Source organism: Amblyomma maculatum, chromosome 2 (genome assembly GCF_055883805.1).
Source record: "Amblyomma maculatum isolate TAMU_Amacu chromosome 2, ASM5588380v1, whole genome shotgun sequence".
NCBI classification, from domain to species: Eukaryota; Metazoa; Arthropoda; class Arachnida; order Ixodida; family Ixodidae; genus Amblyomma; species Amblyomma maculatum.
The window spans coordinates 10,289,275-10,304,342 of record NC_139345.1 but is presented as its reverse complement, the minus strand read 5'-3'; the positions used below and the strand labels follow the sequence as shown (position 1 = coordinate 10,304,342).

Sequence of the window (15,068 nt, the reverse complement as noted above, 5' to 3'; positions counted from 1 at the left end):
CAAGTTCCCGCAGCCGGGGTCGACTCCAACGCGCCCGATTCTTGGGGTTTTAAAAACGCATCGCCTCTGAAATTACGTTTCGTACTTTCGCAATCTGTTCTGGGGTGTACTCGGCTTTTCTTCACGATGGTATGACATCACAGGTGGAGTGTGAAATCTTAATCGGTTTTAAAACTTTTGTCTACGTGTATTGCTATGTGGCGCACTCCTACTCGGGACGCAAAAATGGCCAGCGGTGGCGCTGAGTGCAGCAATGACTTTTAAGGTGCCTATAGCGCGCACACGGAGCCTATACGGCCATTTTTTAACATACAGTAGCTACACCAGCGTAGAATATCGCCAATACCTCCAATGGTGCTTTGCTACACTAGTGTAGCTGGTGTAGGTTTAAAAAATGGCCCTTTTAAATAGCGCAGTGAACATGTTACGGAACCGCGAGCAAGGTAGCACGTCGTCCGCCATGTTTATAAAGATGTATATTTTGCCAAGGGTAGTGACACCTGGTTTTTTTTTTCTTTTTCGCAGATTAAGCGCAACGTCCGCCTTCAACATAAAAATTTTCGCAATGTTTTCTGTGTTTCCAAATAAGCAACAATATTTAAACGTTGCCCCGCCGCGGTGGTGCACGTGGTTAGGGCGCTCGACTGCTGCGCCCAAGGATGCGGGGTCGAATTGCGGTCGCTTTTCGACGGAGGCGAAGGCGCCCGTGTGCTGTGCGATGTCAGTTCAAATTAAAGAATCCCAGGCGATCCAAATTTCCGAAGCCCTCCACTACGGCGGCTCTCATAGCCTGAGTCGCTTCGGGACGTTAAACGCCACGAACCAAACCAAACCAATATTTAAAAGTAATTTCAATTAATTATGGCTATCTGTACAAATTTGGTACATGCCGCAAAATGGTGGTGGTGTGGCTTATTATTTTTGGTTTGGTAAAACTCTATTTCCCACAGTAGGGGTCCTGAAGGAATCAAAAAGAAGGAAAAGAGTGTTGCCGGCCGCGGCAACTGCTATCTAAAATCTGAAGCACCTGACGGGATCCTGTAAACGGAAAAAAAAGTCCCCGGAGTAAATGTCACCGGAAAAAATGACCCGGAAGAAGCGTTCCCGGAAAAAATGTCCCTATTTGCGAAGTGGGACAAAAGGTACCCGGTATAGGACGTGGACTGGGTTTCCCCATGGCGAGCTGCAATAATTAATGATGTATGTTGACTTTATTACAGCGGTTCTAACTGTCGGCTTGGAAGTGACCGCGAACATCGAACTGATGAGGGCGTCCATAACAACAAACAAACAAACAAAAAAACAGACAGCGGTAATACAGTGACAGTGCATCGTCTTCGCTTTGTTTGCAGGGAAAAGGCGAACTGACCACCGGCTTTACCGGACCATAAGCTTGGAGCGTTGTTTAGGGTGGCCATGGTGCACGACCGGTTAAGGCTCCTCCTGCTCACACCATCATCACCCTTATCACCAGAAGGCCTGGGAGGTAATTCTAGTGACGCCTTCTGCTTTTGGCGGTTCCCCGGCACTACCACGCGCCGTTCCGCTTACCTTTCTCAGTGGCCAGTATTACCAAGCTGATTAGGCCTGTCTTAATTATTGCTTAACGAGCTGCGCAGCTCGGAATCATGCAACATATAAACAGCTATGTGGCTCTTTCACCATGCTTCTGCGCAGTGCTTGCAAGCATCTCGGGCGCCCTGAGGACACAGGTTCCAAATGATTACATTTAATCCAAAGCCAGTTTTTGCCTTGGGCACGTTTTTTTCCTAGTTGCTGCTTCTTCAGGGGCCGTTTCTTCCAGAGACGTTTTTCCCGAAGATCTTTTTTTCCGGGGACGTTTTTTCCGGAGACGTTTTTACCTTCACTCAGGTTCAGACATTCCGAGAGAGGCCTCACCAGCATAGGCCTTCTCTCGCCACAAGGCAGCTTGGTCAAGACCTTCCGCACATATCATGGCAGCATACGATCCATTTTATTGCTGATCTCTGCCGTGCCACTGCCATAATGGCTTCAAATGCCACTACCGTTCCTAGTGGTAATATCGTGATGACGATAACATGATAATGATGACAGTGTAACGATCAACACAAAGTTAGTGCCGCTGTCTTCACATCACAGAAAACACGCCGCTACGGCAGGGAGTCTGCTGAGCATTAAATAAGCGGAGAGAAGACTACCCTCCAATGTGGAGTAAAAGTCTCGGGCTCCGGGCTCGACATCCAGACGCGCGTACACGTGCTTTGTAGGTATCGTGCGGCTGTTCAGCCGCTTTGATCTTCGTTTCTTTGCTTGGCATTCACTGGCCACGGGGAGGAGAGAGAATGTGTGAGGACGAGGGGCAGAAGAGAGGTGCGTTCTCGCGCGGGCGACCGACGCGAGCGCGCTGAGCGGAAGTGACCTGTGAACGGGGCGCCCTGAGAGCGGCTCTTCGTCAGTTTTGACAGCGTAATAACCGGGCCTCGCCCCGGAACGCGGCTTATGCACCGGCAGGTAGTACATACATAGCTGTCTGGCTTCATGGCCGCACCACGTCGTCCAGTCAGGCCGGTGCAGCGTGGCTTCACTTGCAACGGTGTCCGGGGTCAACAACGCCAGCGATCCACTAGCTGTGCGCTACGGGAGTCGAAATTAGTCCCAAGAGAAGAGAGGCTTGCCATATTCACCGCATGTTTGATTAACTTTGCGCCTACCCCAAACATAAGATAAAAACAAAAAAAAAAAAAACTGGGGGGTGAACGAGGTAGCAACCTCGTAATCGGATCTGCAGCGAGAGCTCCAAACCAAAATGTGTTGATCGAGCCTTCCTTTTTTTTGCTTTCTTTTCTTCCATTCTTCGATATTTTTGTTCCTTCATCTTACACTACGCCTATCAGTCAATAACGGCCGCCCAGAAAAACAGCGTTCAAGCTCGTTTGGAATAAGAGCTTGAGCAGAAGCAGCAAACTAGGGAGAAGGTAACGTAACAAAACCCTCAGCATAGCCGCTACAAACTTATGATACCTGAAATTGCAAGATTCTGGACTGGTCACGATATAATTCTCTGAACCACTCATAACTAACCGAGTGTTCCTTATATATATTTCTTGGTTTTCTTCCGCGGTGTAAATGAGCGATATATTGTATTACAACATCTGTACGCTATATATAAGAGTTGTAGCTTTTAAATAAATTTATTACATCGTATGCGACGTAAATAGCAACCGTGCAAGTTCGACTTTTTCAACATTGTCTTCTTTTTTTTTTTTGTGCTATTCGCGCTATGTGTCCGTTGTCAACAGTTGAGATGCCATGACGTTTGCTTCTGAGCCACATGTGGCGGTCCCGCTCTCTACAATATAGGTACGACTCCCACGAATACTAAATGAGCCCCATTACACGGCGTATCATTAGACTCCAAACTTTTGACGTAGGCAGACTGGCTGCCTCGGATGCTTCCTAACCGCCCCGCCGGGGTGGCGCAGTGGTTGCGGCGCTCGACTACTGTTCCCAAGGATGCGGGGTCGAATCCCGGCCCCTGCGGCCGCTTTTCGATGGAGGCGAAAAGCAAGGCGCCCGCTTGCTGTGCGATGTCAGTGCACGTTAAAGAACCCCAGGTGGTCTAAATTTCCGGAGTCCTCCACTACGGCGTCTCTCATAGCCTGAGTCGCTTTGGGACGTTAAACCCCACAAAACAATCTTTAGAGCTTTCCAGCGAACGCATGCGTAAACATTTTCTAAAGAGCGTCAGTTGTGTTTTCACTCAGCCTTCATCACGGAAGCTGAAAAGCGCATGCTGTATGGCAAAGAAAAGTACGCCAATTTCTATGCGCATGCGTCATGAGCGGAGGCTCGAACCGGAGCTGTTGTGAGTCATCCTGGTTATATTTATTGCTGTGCGTTTCTGTTGATGCATGCTCCGTTGCTTTAGTAGCAATGACAGGTACGAGCACCTACACAAGGAGACTTGGCGGCCAATAGAATCTTGCGGACACATGCTTCCGCGCACAAAACCATTCATTCAAGCTTTTAGGCTGATGCAGGCAGTTACAACACTGGAGAGTCAAGTATATATGAACTAGCAGATGAAAAACTCATCGGAGCAGTAGGTCAGTCGGCCAGAGTAGGGTAAAACACCGTTCGATCGTGACACTGCGTAGCATGAATCAGCTCACAGTTTCCTTGTGCATATTTCCCGGCGCAATATCAAGCACGGCGCCGTCGAAAAGTGGGCCGCCGAACACGCATCCTGGTGCGAGATTCCTCCGGCGTCCAAATACTCGACGGCCTAACCAACGTTTAGAATGACGTCACGAAGTGGAGTACTTATACCGATTTCTATGTCGCACAAAATGAATTTGCACGTACATGCGTTATTCCAACTGCTTGGGGAAATCAGCTGTAGACAACGCGTACACGTGGCTGCATACAGATGGCCCAAACGCGCGCGTCCCAAGAAGCTCCCAGCCCCTGAGTGAGCCACAGAAACGCACATTCGCTTCGTTTCACTTCATTCCGTAAAATAAAGTCAAAATAAAAGCATTGAGGATGGGTGAGTTATAAAAAAAAGTGCTAAATATACACTTTCATGCTTCGTTACGGACATTACATAGCGGGAACTGGCCAGCTAGCAAGGAATGATGCGACAGCTGTGACATACGTGTGGGTCATTCCTTTGTCCCTAGTTCAGGTAGGGATGTCCCCCTTCACATTAAAGCAACTTTGTAGACGGCTGCGCAGACGTTTATTGAAGCAGAAGCACACGTGAACACACCAACACGGGCCGCCCGACTGTCCTCGGGTCTTCAGCTGGCGAGCCTGGTTCGCAAAGTTAACGTTCAATCAGCCATTTGTACATCATCAGATCGCATCACTGAATCGGATCAGATAACGGGCTCAGCTTAAGACCGGTCGTTAGCCGAGGTCGTTAGGAGGAATCCACCGCCAGTGCCAGAAGGGTCACTGATCTTTCGGGTGAAGTGCCGTGGGACCCGTTCGCCGTCTTCCACTTCCAACTGTCGACCTTCGGGTCGGAGAGAGCATAGGAGGACGCCAACTACACTCATTCGTGTCCTTCGGCTTCCGGTCACGCACTGTTGTCCCCCCACAACCCTCAGTAAATGTTTTTCGGCGAAATGAGGAACGGGAATGCACCTTTCCTCCCGGCAAACGGAAAGAACGACGTCGTCTGCAATAGCGCATATGACAGTCTTTGTAAAGTGCAATGCAACGCTGTTCGCCCGAATATATAATGGCGTTAATAAAGATATTCACGCATGTAAGCCGGTCTTGTTGACGCATGAAATGCACGATAACACACGAAATGGGTTCTTGTTAGTCTTCCAAGACTTTTGTGCACCGCGTCGACGGACGCGCACTCGACTAGTAAAAGGAAACGATTGAAACAGCAAAAGTCGGGCCAAACGCGGGCGCTCGAAGCACCCTGTACAGACTCCAGAAAAACCCGCGCTAAATCTGGCAAAGGAAGCCGCGGTTGCTATATTTGCATTCGGCCGCGCCGCGACCTCCACAATACTGTGATGGGCGACGTCTGAACCCTTCCTCCGCAGCACTCATATGGTCCCCGCATTTTCCCCCCGCGGCTGTCAGCACCGCGGTGATAGGGCACTCTTTCACCCCGCACGGAAACAAGATAACGGTTGGTCGTCGCACATGCCGCCCGCATGAATTACCTCCGTCGCCGCGCTCGGGGTCAGGCTGTAATCGTGCGTCCGGATGTAATCGCGCGGCACTCGCGTGCACTGGGGCCGGCTAGCTAGCGTTGACGGAAGAGCAGACTGCCGCTTCTCGAGTTACTTCGTCTTGTTGCCCCAACCATCGTGCCTTATTAGGAGAGGATCTGCCCCTCTTCCTCGATGATGACCTTGTGCGGCTACTCGGCAATCTTCCGCCGACAGTTCGCCTTTCTCAATTTATGCCTTGTACGTACGGCCAATAAATAGTATTTATGGTGCCCATATTGCCATTCCCGTGCCATTATACCACGATTACAACCATGCTTATATTGTGGAAGTACAAGGCATCCCGGACATTAGGCTATTAAGAGCCATTTCTGTCTAAGGATTTCTCGTTACCATATTATGAACATATCGGTATTATTGGCGTGTAAATCCCGCATACGCCTGCGATAATACCTTTCCAAAGAGAGCTCTCCCTCTGTGACCACTGAAGCTCGAGGCGGGCCAGCACCTTTTGCGGACAACACGTATTTTGGTTGGTCGAGCTTCGCCAGGCGATATTACTGCTTGGCAAGTCGTAAATATCATAACGTGCGAATTTCCCGCAGTGCAACTACGACTAAAGTTTTTTGGTAAGAAATAAACCGGGCACGAAGGCTGCGGCGTAAGCCTGGGGAGCTTATCATTTCAAATCGGAAACCACTAGACTCCACCTCATCCGAGCAACGCATATTGACCAAAAATTTAGAACGTCCCCTCATCTCCTCCTTTATTTTCGTATTTTAAAGCAAACTATGCCACAGAGCTTTAAGCGGTGCATTGCACGGTAGTCTTTCTAGAATGCGCGCTCCACCTTACTCCGCAGCCATCGTGATGGCGCCACGATATGGCAAACGCATGCGCAGGCTTGCCACTATAGCGGCGCCATACCCTAACATTTTACGCTTCTCCGTCGCAGTTTTTTTTCTTTTTATGCTTCTTTCTTCATTACCTACGGAGTTTAAATTAACGCCTCCACAGTCGCTGGTGGGCTAAATCGCAGACAACCACACTGCATTCACAACCTACTTAATAAAAGCAAACTGCTTATTGCCCCTCTGCCCTTACATGCTTGTTCCAGTATGATTTTCCATTTCATACTGCATGCATCAGTCGTCATTAATTTCCGTTATCACCAGCGAGGCGGTCTGAAATGATGCCGATATTTGCCGCTTCATTCAAATAAATGAAACATTCAACCAAGCAGGAGCCGCAGCATGAACAGGAGAACTACGAATCACGTTGCACCTATTAAGGTATAACTGCGCTGAACCTTTATTGATTTTTACGCCCTTTGCCTCCTGCTTATTTGCACTTCAGTGACAGCGTTGCTCGCTGTTATCTGTTGCAATCAGTGATGTCTGAAAAACGTGAAAAATACATTTTTTTTTTCGCTTAACATGCAGGCTGCTTTCTTGTTTCGACAACATTTGATTGATCGTTTTTTATTTCGTTATTAGCTGCTTCGTTCATTATTTGCATGTCCACGACAGCAATTGTAAGCATATTCTGATAGGATTTGAATCAAGCGAAAGGGCCGCCAAGCATCTCATACAGTTCGCTCGTCTTTCAGTGCTGTTTCAAAGCAAGCGGTCCGCACAGCACCCGGACACACATATAAACATCACTGGATTGGCCCAATGAGCAAAAAAATAATAATAATAATAATATCAATGACATCGCTCTTTTGTTTCCATCGGCACTCCGCTGTTCGCTGGCACTTAGATTGTCGTCTCCTGAAGAGGCTTCCAGACGTCATGCTCGGCCAGCCCTAATATTGCGGTAGATTGATCGGCAAGTGGAATCCAGCATGACTCATATTCAAGTCCAGCAAAGCGCGTCCACCAGCACACAAGCGGTCGCCTTCCGTCGACTCGCTGCTATATTATCGCTGCGTCAGCCAGGCGACGCCTGTCCTTTTTGTCCGCCGGTCAATGCCAGGGGCAGCGAGCGGGCAAGGTCGTGCGAGCGCACGGAGCGACGCGCGGACTCGTCGACGCCGCTGCTGTTTTGAAGCTTGGTGCGGTGACGAAACGGGTCTGTGACCGCACCGCGGGAACTGCTGCTGTCCGTGAGCAGCACGGTGCCCGTTCCACAGCCGCCGCCGGTCCTAGTCGTCGGCACTCTTCTTTTTTTTTTTTTCCACGCGCTCTTGCCTGCCCGGCTGGAAATGGTAGTTCCGAACGCATCCCGACCAAGCGACGCGGGAGCCGGCGCTGAAGCTGACGTGACTGCGGGCTGGCAGACGTCAATCGCCCGTGTTTGCTCTTTTTTTGTGTGTGTATTTTTGTTCGTGCTCCTGACCCTGCAGGTGTGCAGGGGCGTGTTTCGTTACCCCCGAACCAACCACAGAGCAGAGATGGGAGGAAGTAGCCTGGGTTTATTCATGTCAGTGCGCGTGCACGCATGCTTCCTCGTCTCCGAGTGGAAGCACGGTAAAGAAAATGCCAGCACATAGTGCAACGGCGAAGAGCAATAAACCATAACCTGCTTGCGCTATGTCCTATTAAATTTTCTTTCGAGGTGCGTTTTAAGCGCATTGCAGGACTAGCCTCTTCAAATTATCACCTTTGCTATTGGCTATTAAACTTTTGAACGAGTTGCCGAGCTACGTGGCGAATGCTAACAACTGCGATGCATTTTTTAGCCGCTGTTTCTTCTGTATTTTTTGCATCCTGTCTTAACTGTGAGCGTGCAATATTGCCCCCGTCGATTATGTAGAATCCCTCTGTGGGTCTTTAATTAGGTATTGTAAACATAAAAGAAAAGTCTCATACGCGCAAATTCATGATGCAACAAGTCCTACCACAGCCTCCTTTATACTGTCCTACTTAATGGTTAAAACGCTCTAACTCAGCATACTCGCCGAGCGAATACTTTTATTATATTTTTGTCCATTTTCCAACAGCCAGGACGTCTGGCAGTGCAAGAGTGCTAAAGAATCAAAACAAGAACAAAACTGTTTCACGAACTACGGCCGCTCGAACGGCCGTGACAGAACAATGGTAACGGCAGCGGCCTATCAGCTATCTGTACTTGGTGCCTATCTGAGGCGGCTGTCTGTTTCGGACAGGCCAGTCATAGAACATTCTAAGTGCGGAGAAAAAAAAAAAAAAATTTGGGGTCTCATGATAATTTCTGCCTTGGAGGGTAGAACAAGGCGGTCATCTCTCCGCTTGTAAGTGAGCCCCTGGATTTTAACGCATATTCTTCACGAGATGTCAGGCGGCACGCCCAGAGCAACGTTGCCCGGAGCCACGTGCAGCTAAGAGCCGCACCCTAAAAGAAGACGACCACTGTGGCGAGGGGGGGGGGGGGGGGGGGGGGGGGGGGGGCAGTTGTGGGCGTAAGTGGGCGTTCGCCGTCCTTCACGTTGATAAGGCAACGGTCCTGCGGGACTTCACGCCGACTCTCGACGAATGCGATAAGGTGGCGCGATACGCTCTGCAAATAGCTGCGCCTTCTTCGATCCACTCGATGCCATTGCCCGCCACACATAGCGGGCACGTTGCCGGGAGCCTCCCCGCCGCTCACGCTGGCCGCGCTCACAGCACGCGAAAACACTACTGACATAGCAAAGCCTGTGGCATCTGTGTCCAATATCGAGGGTGGGGGGCTTGGGAGCAGCCACTTTCGGAATGGAGCGTCGTTTCGAAGAGCAGGCGAGGGAAAGGGACCCGCGCCAGGATTGAATCCGATGTCCTGCAGGCAGTAAAACGATGCCTGCTGCACCATCTGATAACCACAGTTTAGTGGTCACTCAGTGCACGAAGGGCAGAGACGAAGAAAAGATGTCGGATCCAATGTTGCCGAAAGCATGTTGAGGCGGAGGTTCCGACGTTGCCACTGATGAAGTGGAGCCATTTTTTCAAGCTTATTCATTGTCCGTTGTGCAAAGCGCGGTCAAAACTCCTGGTACAATAGTGTTGCAAAAAAAAGATGGTTATTTTTCTCTTTATTTCTGCGATTCTAACTCCAAATTTGCTGATAGAGAACGACGTATATTTTGCGGACGGCCGGCATACGAAAACTGCAGAAGTCTCCCGCCCTGGACTGAAGTGAAGTTGGTGACCTGGGCAGCTTCTGAAGCACTTAATCGCGCTACGGAATACAGAGTAGCTCAGGGTAACAAATATGCAAAAGAAGGCAACGTCATGCAACTGAGACTTTGCAGGGCTTGCCCATAGGCTATCCACCTGCAAAGCTTCAAGTACGCAGGGGATGACAAGAAGTCCTGCTACGCAGGTGCCGAGGCTTTAACCGACAGTCGAGAAGCGTCCATCTGGTCAGAGCTCACCGGCGGTCGTCAAGTGTGGCGGGACGGCCTTCGCAATCCACGCTTGCAACTAGCACCTGCAACAATTTTGCTTGCACATGTGTCAACGCGATAAAGAATCCCGCGTGCAGGCAGTGATTAACCTTGAGCCTTGCACGACGGCAGATCGTTGACCGCGCATATAAAGCGAACCGGTACGGCGCTCCTTGAAATAGCACCGTCTGGCAAACCCGCCGAGGCAAATCGCATGTTCGAAGACGAGCAGAGTTGGCCTCGAGAGCCGGGCGACACGTCGCGACGAGCGGCGAAAAAGGATATTGTTACCGCTCGGTACCTTTACTCCACCCCCATGAAGAATAGGAGTTTTTGCAACCTTCCGTTCTGTGTCTCCTTAAATTAGCAGGCTTTCATGTTGTTTTTTTTTTGTTTTTTTTTTCCTTCAGAGCCGCGCCTTCAGAAAAATGCGTCTACGAAACCGCGTTTCTTTTCGTTTTCTTTCCTCCCCAGCCATCGTGCTTTAATATCTGTATGAAGCAAATTCAGTCAGGAATGTTGTCTTTTCGCGCTCTCCTAATCTGAGGACAAAGCAGAGAGCTGTGGAAAGGAAAATGGTAGGTGCAACTAGGAAGCATGCCAAGTGGGCTGGAGAAATAACTCGCTCTAATGACAGTCTAGTCGAAATCAAGAAGGAACGGACATGCAAAGGACAGGTAGTGCGAAGACGTGGTCGCTAAGGGTAACAAACTGGATTGTGCGAAGACATGGTCGCTAAGGGTAACAAACTGGATTCCAAGGGAAGGAAAGCGTAGCTAGCACATGACGCCCTGCAGTGCATATAGTCCGTCTGATGATGATAACATATCTTCTGGGCACGGCGCACCTTTTAAAAGATCCTTCTAAAGCTGTTCAACTCCGTTGCGTGCCAAGGGACCTACCCCAAATTCATCGCCAGCTATTTTTTCCGAAATATCGCAGCATTCGTAAGTGAATCGGCTGTGACCAAGAGTGAGTCCTTTCTCTTCAGCTTCTTCCTTATCGCCATGATTATCGGAAGAGTCTTTAGTTCAGCGTATTTAAGTGGTTATCGGTGAAACAGGCCGGTGGTGAACGTTACATGTAACCTGCCCATTCGACGTGTCTTCGCGCCAACACGAAATCACCGGCACGGAGGCAGAAACGTAGTACATACAGTGGGAGCGTCGCGTTGGGAAACCAAACGAAGGAAAGCGAGGTCATCATATCTGCTGCTGCCCGTACCCCGCCAGCACCAACAGGTTTCGCGCTCGAGCACCGGTCGCCGCCTGCCTTCCCCTCCTGCTCTTCTTTCTTTTGTGAGGAAAGGAGCACCCATCGTGGTTTCACCGCGCGACGCAGAAGTGCTCGGCGGGACCTCGCCTGTCCGGGGAAACCACGGCCACGCTCGGGGACCTTCTTGCATTCTTCGAATTCTTTCGTTCGAAAGGACGGTCCGGAGACTGGGAAAGGGGCGGACAAGCAGCTGCATCCGTCTTACTTTTTCAACTCCTGTTTCCTGCACTAGCATAAAATTTATGAGGTTTCAATCAGGTGCCGGAAGTCTCTGCATGCTTCGCTGCCTTAAACGATACTTTAATTTTCTGCGCACATTTTTGTTTCTTTTCGTTTTTCTCGTGAGGTTTGCACAAGATGGCGGCAATCGATGAAAGGACATGTAACCTGCAAGGATGACTCATGCTGATCGCGTCTGTGAAAAAGAAAAGAAAAAAAGATCACCTCTCAATGTCTGCGGGTTCAGCGTTGGCACAATCGTTTCGCACGTTGAGCACTAATTTCGCGCTACTGTGACAGGCTCACCTGCTATTGTCGTTGCGTCATTCACATATATGCTACGCAAAAAGCTAGGCTTCGTAAGTAGCACGTACCGGCAATGCAACCGAAGTGCGCAGCTCCAAGAGCGTTATAAAGATATTCTTTGCAGAAATGCCATATGGCAGGATGGTGATAAAGTGTGCGCAACGAAACATGGCGCACCATCGAAAGGCGGAAATAACAGACTACGGGCGGGCTACGCAGCTCCATTTCGCGAGCTCTGTATACACCTCCGCGTACATATTTAGAGACTATTTCGTGCAGCATAGCCGACAGAAGTAAAATATCCGCCAAAAGGGGCGAGAACACGGCGACGTCACCCGAAGGGCTTACGTGGGAAAATGCGACGACACGAGAAGTGCGGACGAGTTCCGAATACATGAATACAAAATGGACACACAAGAGCGCGGCTTCGTGAAGCTATGCGTGGTTACAGCGTCTAGACCTGCTCTTTCTAAACCGCCGACAGGCACGCAGACATGCCGTGCACCGAAAGGGCTTGACTCGTGACGAGCGAGATGTGGAGCGTCGTGACGTGATGACGGGGCCGACGAAGACACGGGGCTGTCGCTCAAGGAAGTGCGTACGCAAGGAAATAAAAGAAAGCAATTGAGGCGGATACAAAACGCACGCTTTGTATTTATTCAATGTTCCGCCTTCCTGACAGCGACGGCTTTCATACACACACGCAAAAAAAAAATAATAATAATAATAAATCTGAGCGAAGACTCCCGCCATGTTTTCCGCGCATTCTGATGTCTACTATGCGACACCGTAGACCAGACAACTGTAATCGTGGGATAAATATATTATGGCAATTTAAACAAGGCGCGGTACTAATGACATTGCCGAAGATTGCTGACACATATTACTAATCCTATGTATCAGACACTCTTATCAGTCTCTTCACAATTTTCTAGTTGAAGGAGGATTTTGTCGTGGCACGAACTTTATGCTTTGTTCGAAAACCGACATCACTCTGCATGGTCGACACGTTCCCTAAAGCTGCCATATATGTTCGAATGCCTCTTCCAGGTCAATCTCATTCCTCCCAAAGCTGACAAGCACCTGGCGTAAAACAGGGCAACGCTCTCTCTGGCGCGTCGTGGGCGAGGGCAGTGCTCAACGGGGGAGGAGAGAAACCAAACGCCGGCGCGTATCAAAGAGAACACGAGGAGGGGCGTGGTCAACGCGGTTCTACACGTGAGCGGCCCGAATCGGGACGGAGTAATTACAGATTTCCAAGAGCACGTCTTCGATTCTTCCCGTCGAACATGTTTCGCGGAACGGGCAGGTGGTAGTGCATTACAGCGTCCGGAAGATTTTTGGCTTGGTTTACTTCGTTTTTGCCCCTAGAAGCGGCCGCGCCTCTGAAATATGAGCGAGCACGCCGCGGGCTTGGAAACATCCCTAATTAAGTGACTTTAATGTTCTTCTAAGTAACCTGACTGGGTTCAAACTATTCACGGGCGAAAAAGTCTAACCTTCTCCGTACGTTGGATTAAATCGCTGCAGTGAAAATGATTCGAAGAACATTTCAGATCACCCAGCGCGGAAGACTGTGTAATATTGAAAATAAGGCATCTGATAAATGATTATGAGCATGTCACAGCGCGTTCAAGATAGAAATGAATCTTTACGCAAGCGTAAAGCTGATAATAAAGTTCTTCAGCCGAAAGCGGTTTGTACCCCTGGAAGTGTAAGAAATGTGTACTACAAGCGAAAACGCAAAGTACGAGCAAAGTCTCTGCTTATCGGATTTGAAAGCTACGGAGCCGTCCGAGCAACGCGTCCGGCCAGGCGCGCGGACGGTTGTAAAAGCTCTCCTTGAGAGTGCGAGCGTGCCTACAACAAGGTCATCTCCAGAAAACACCTTACGCAGAAGGACGGCAACTTCGGCCAGTCGTGTGCTTCATTTGTCTCTCGTCACGTAGAAGCGAGCTAGCTACCACATGCTGAGTCCCCCGCGACGTTCCAGACGCAGCAGCTTTCGGTTTGTCAGGGAATGCTTTTCAGCCGCGAAGTGAACGACGCGCGCAGCATCTGCACATCGCCTGGGTTGTTACAAACTGTGCAGATAACGCAATTTGAGGAACACTGTGAACAGCATTCGTCTGGAACAGGCGTTGCGCGCGATTATGCGTGTGCTTTGGAAGGCACATAAGACACAGGAGCACTGTCTTTTCTGAATGATCGGAGGCTTATAGGCACATCTGCTTCAAGCCGGCAATTGTCTCAGCAAGTAAACATACACGCTGCTCAACGAAGAATTACCTGCTCTAATGCACTCCGTTTATGCGCTTCATTTCTCTCCGGCGGCATTTTATAGTGCGAGGATGAATTTGCCCGGCATTAATAGTTAAAATACAACCACTTACACCCACACTTACATCCACCCACACCCACAATACAACACTTAAAATACACCCACACTTACATCACTGCATGCCAGCTTGCTACTTCACTCTTTAACAAAAGAATGACAAAGACGGTAAACACGACTCACAAATTTCCGTCCCGATTGGCGATGAGCTCCACGGCGTAGCCGAAGTGGGAACCTGGCTGGGTGCCCTTAAACACAGTAGGATTAGCCGTATCCAAATTACTCGCCACAACCGCACTCCATCGACAGACACACATTAGGATGGCCGTCCACCAGCGCGCTGCCATCGTGAACACGGCCGAAGGTTGACCTGCTTTTTACCCGCACTCGATGTCAGCCACAATATGTAGAAAGTCGTCGTTCACTGCTCTAGCACTACACGTGACGCGCGAGTAGTCGGCTGCTTCTGCCCTAGCGAAGGCCAACTGTTGACAACCACTTGTTGAGCTGCATGCGTTGAAACTGCGGCGGCGTGCCTGTCGAATAGCCGCGTGCGCCTACGCCCGGCGAGCGACGGTGAGTTGTCCGGCGAACAGCGGCAACTCCGGATAGCAGTGGCGTGTCGCCCCTCCTCGGCCGGCCCGCTGCTTTCCACGCACAAACGCGCACGCACCTCTCGGACGTTATCATTCTTTTTTTTTTTTTTTCCTCTCTCCGCACACAGAGCCGCCGCAGCAGCAGCCAGCGCCCGCAGCGAGGAGGAAAAAAAAAAAAAAAAAAAGAACCTTTCCTTCCTATCGTCCTCCATAGAGAGAACACGGCTACGTCACCTCTTTCTGTTGTGACGTTCCCAGAGTTACAATTACTTCAGTTAAACAACTTCAAATCAAAAATAAAATCCAAA

The 15,068-nt window shown here is 49.9% G+C and overlaps 1 protein-coding gene across 1 annotated transcript in view; it reads right to left on the bottom strand.

Moving 5' to 3' along the window:
- Nucleotides 1–14,844, bottom strand: part of LOC146197921 (integrin alpha-9-like) — a 70,879-nt gene extending 56,035 nt beyond the window's left edge. Inside the window, exon 1 of the mRNA XM_084593198.1 lies at nucleotides 14,348–14,844. Within this exon, the coding sequence (XP_084449324.1) occupies nucleotides 14,348–14,511 (164 nt within the window). The 5' untranslated portion in view covers nucleotides 14,512–14,844. The remainder of the gene's footprint in view (nucleotides 1–14,347) is intronic.
- Between the last annotated feature and the right edge of the window lie 224 nt (nucleotides 14,845–15,068).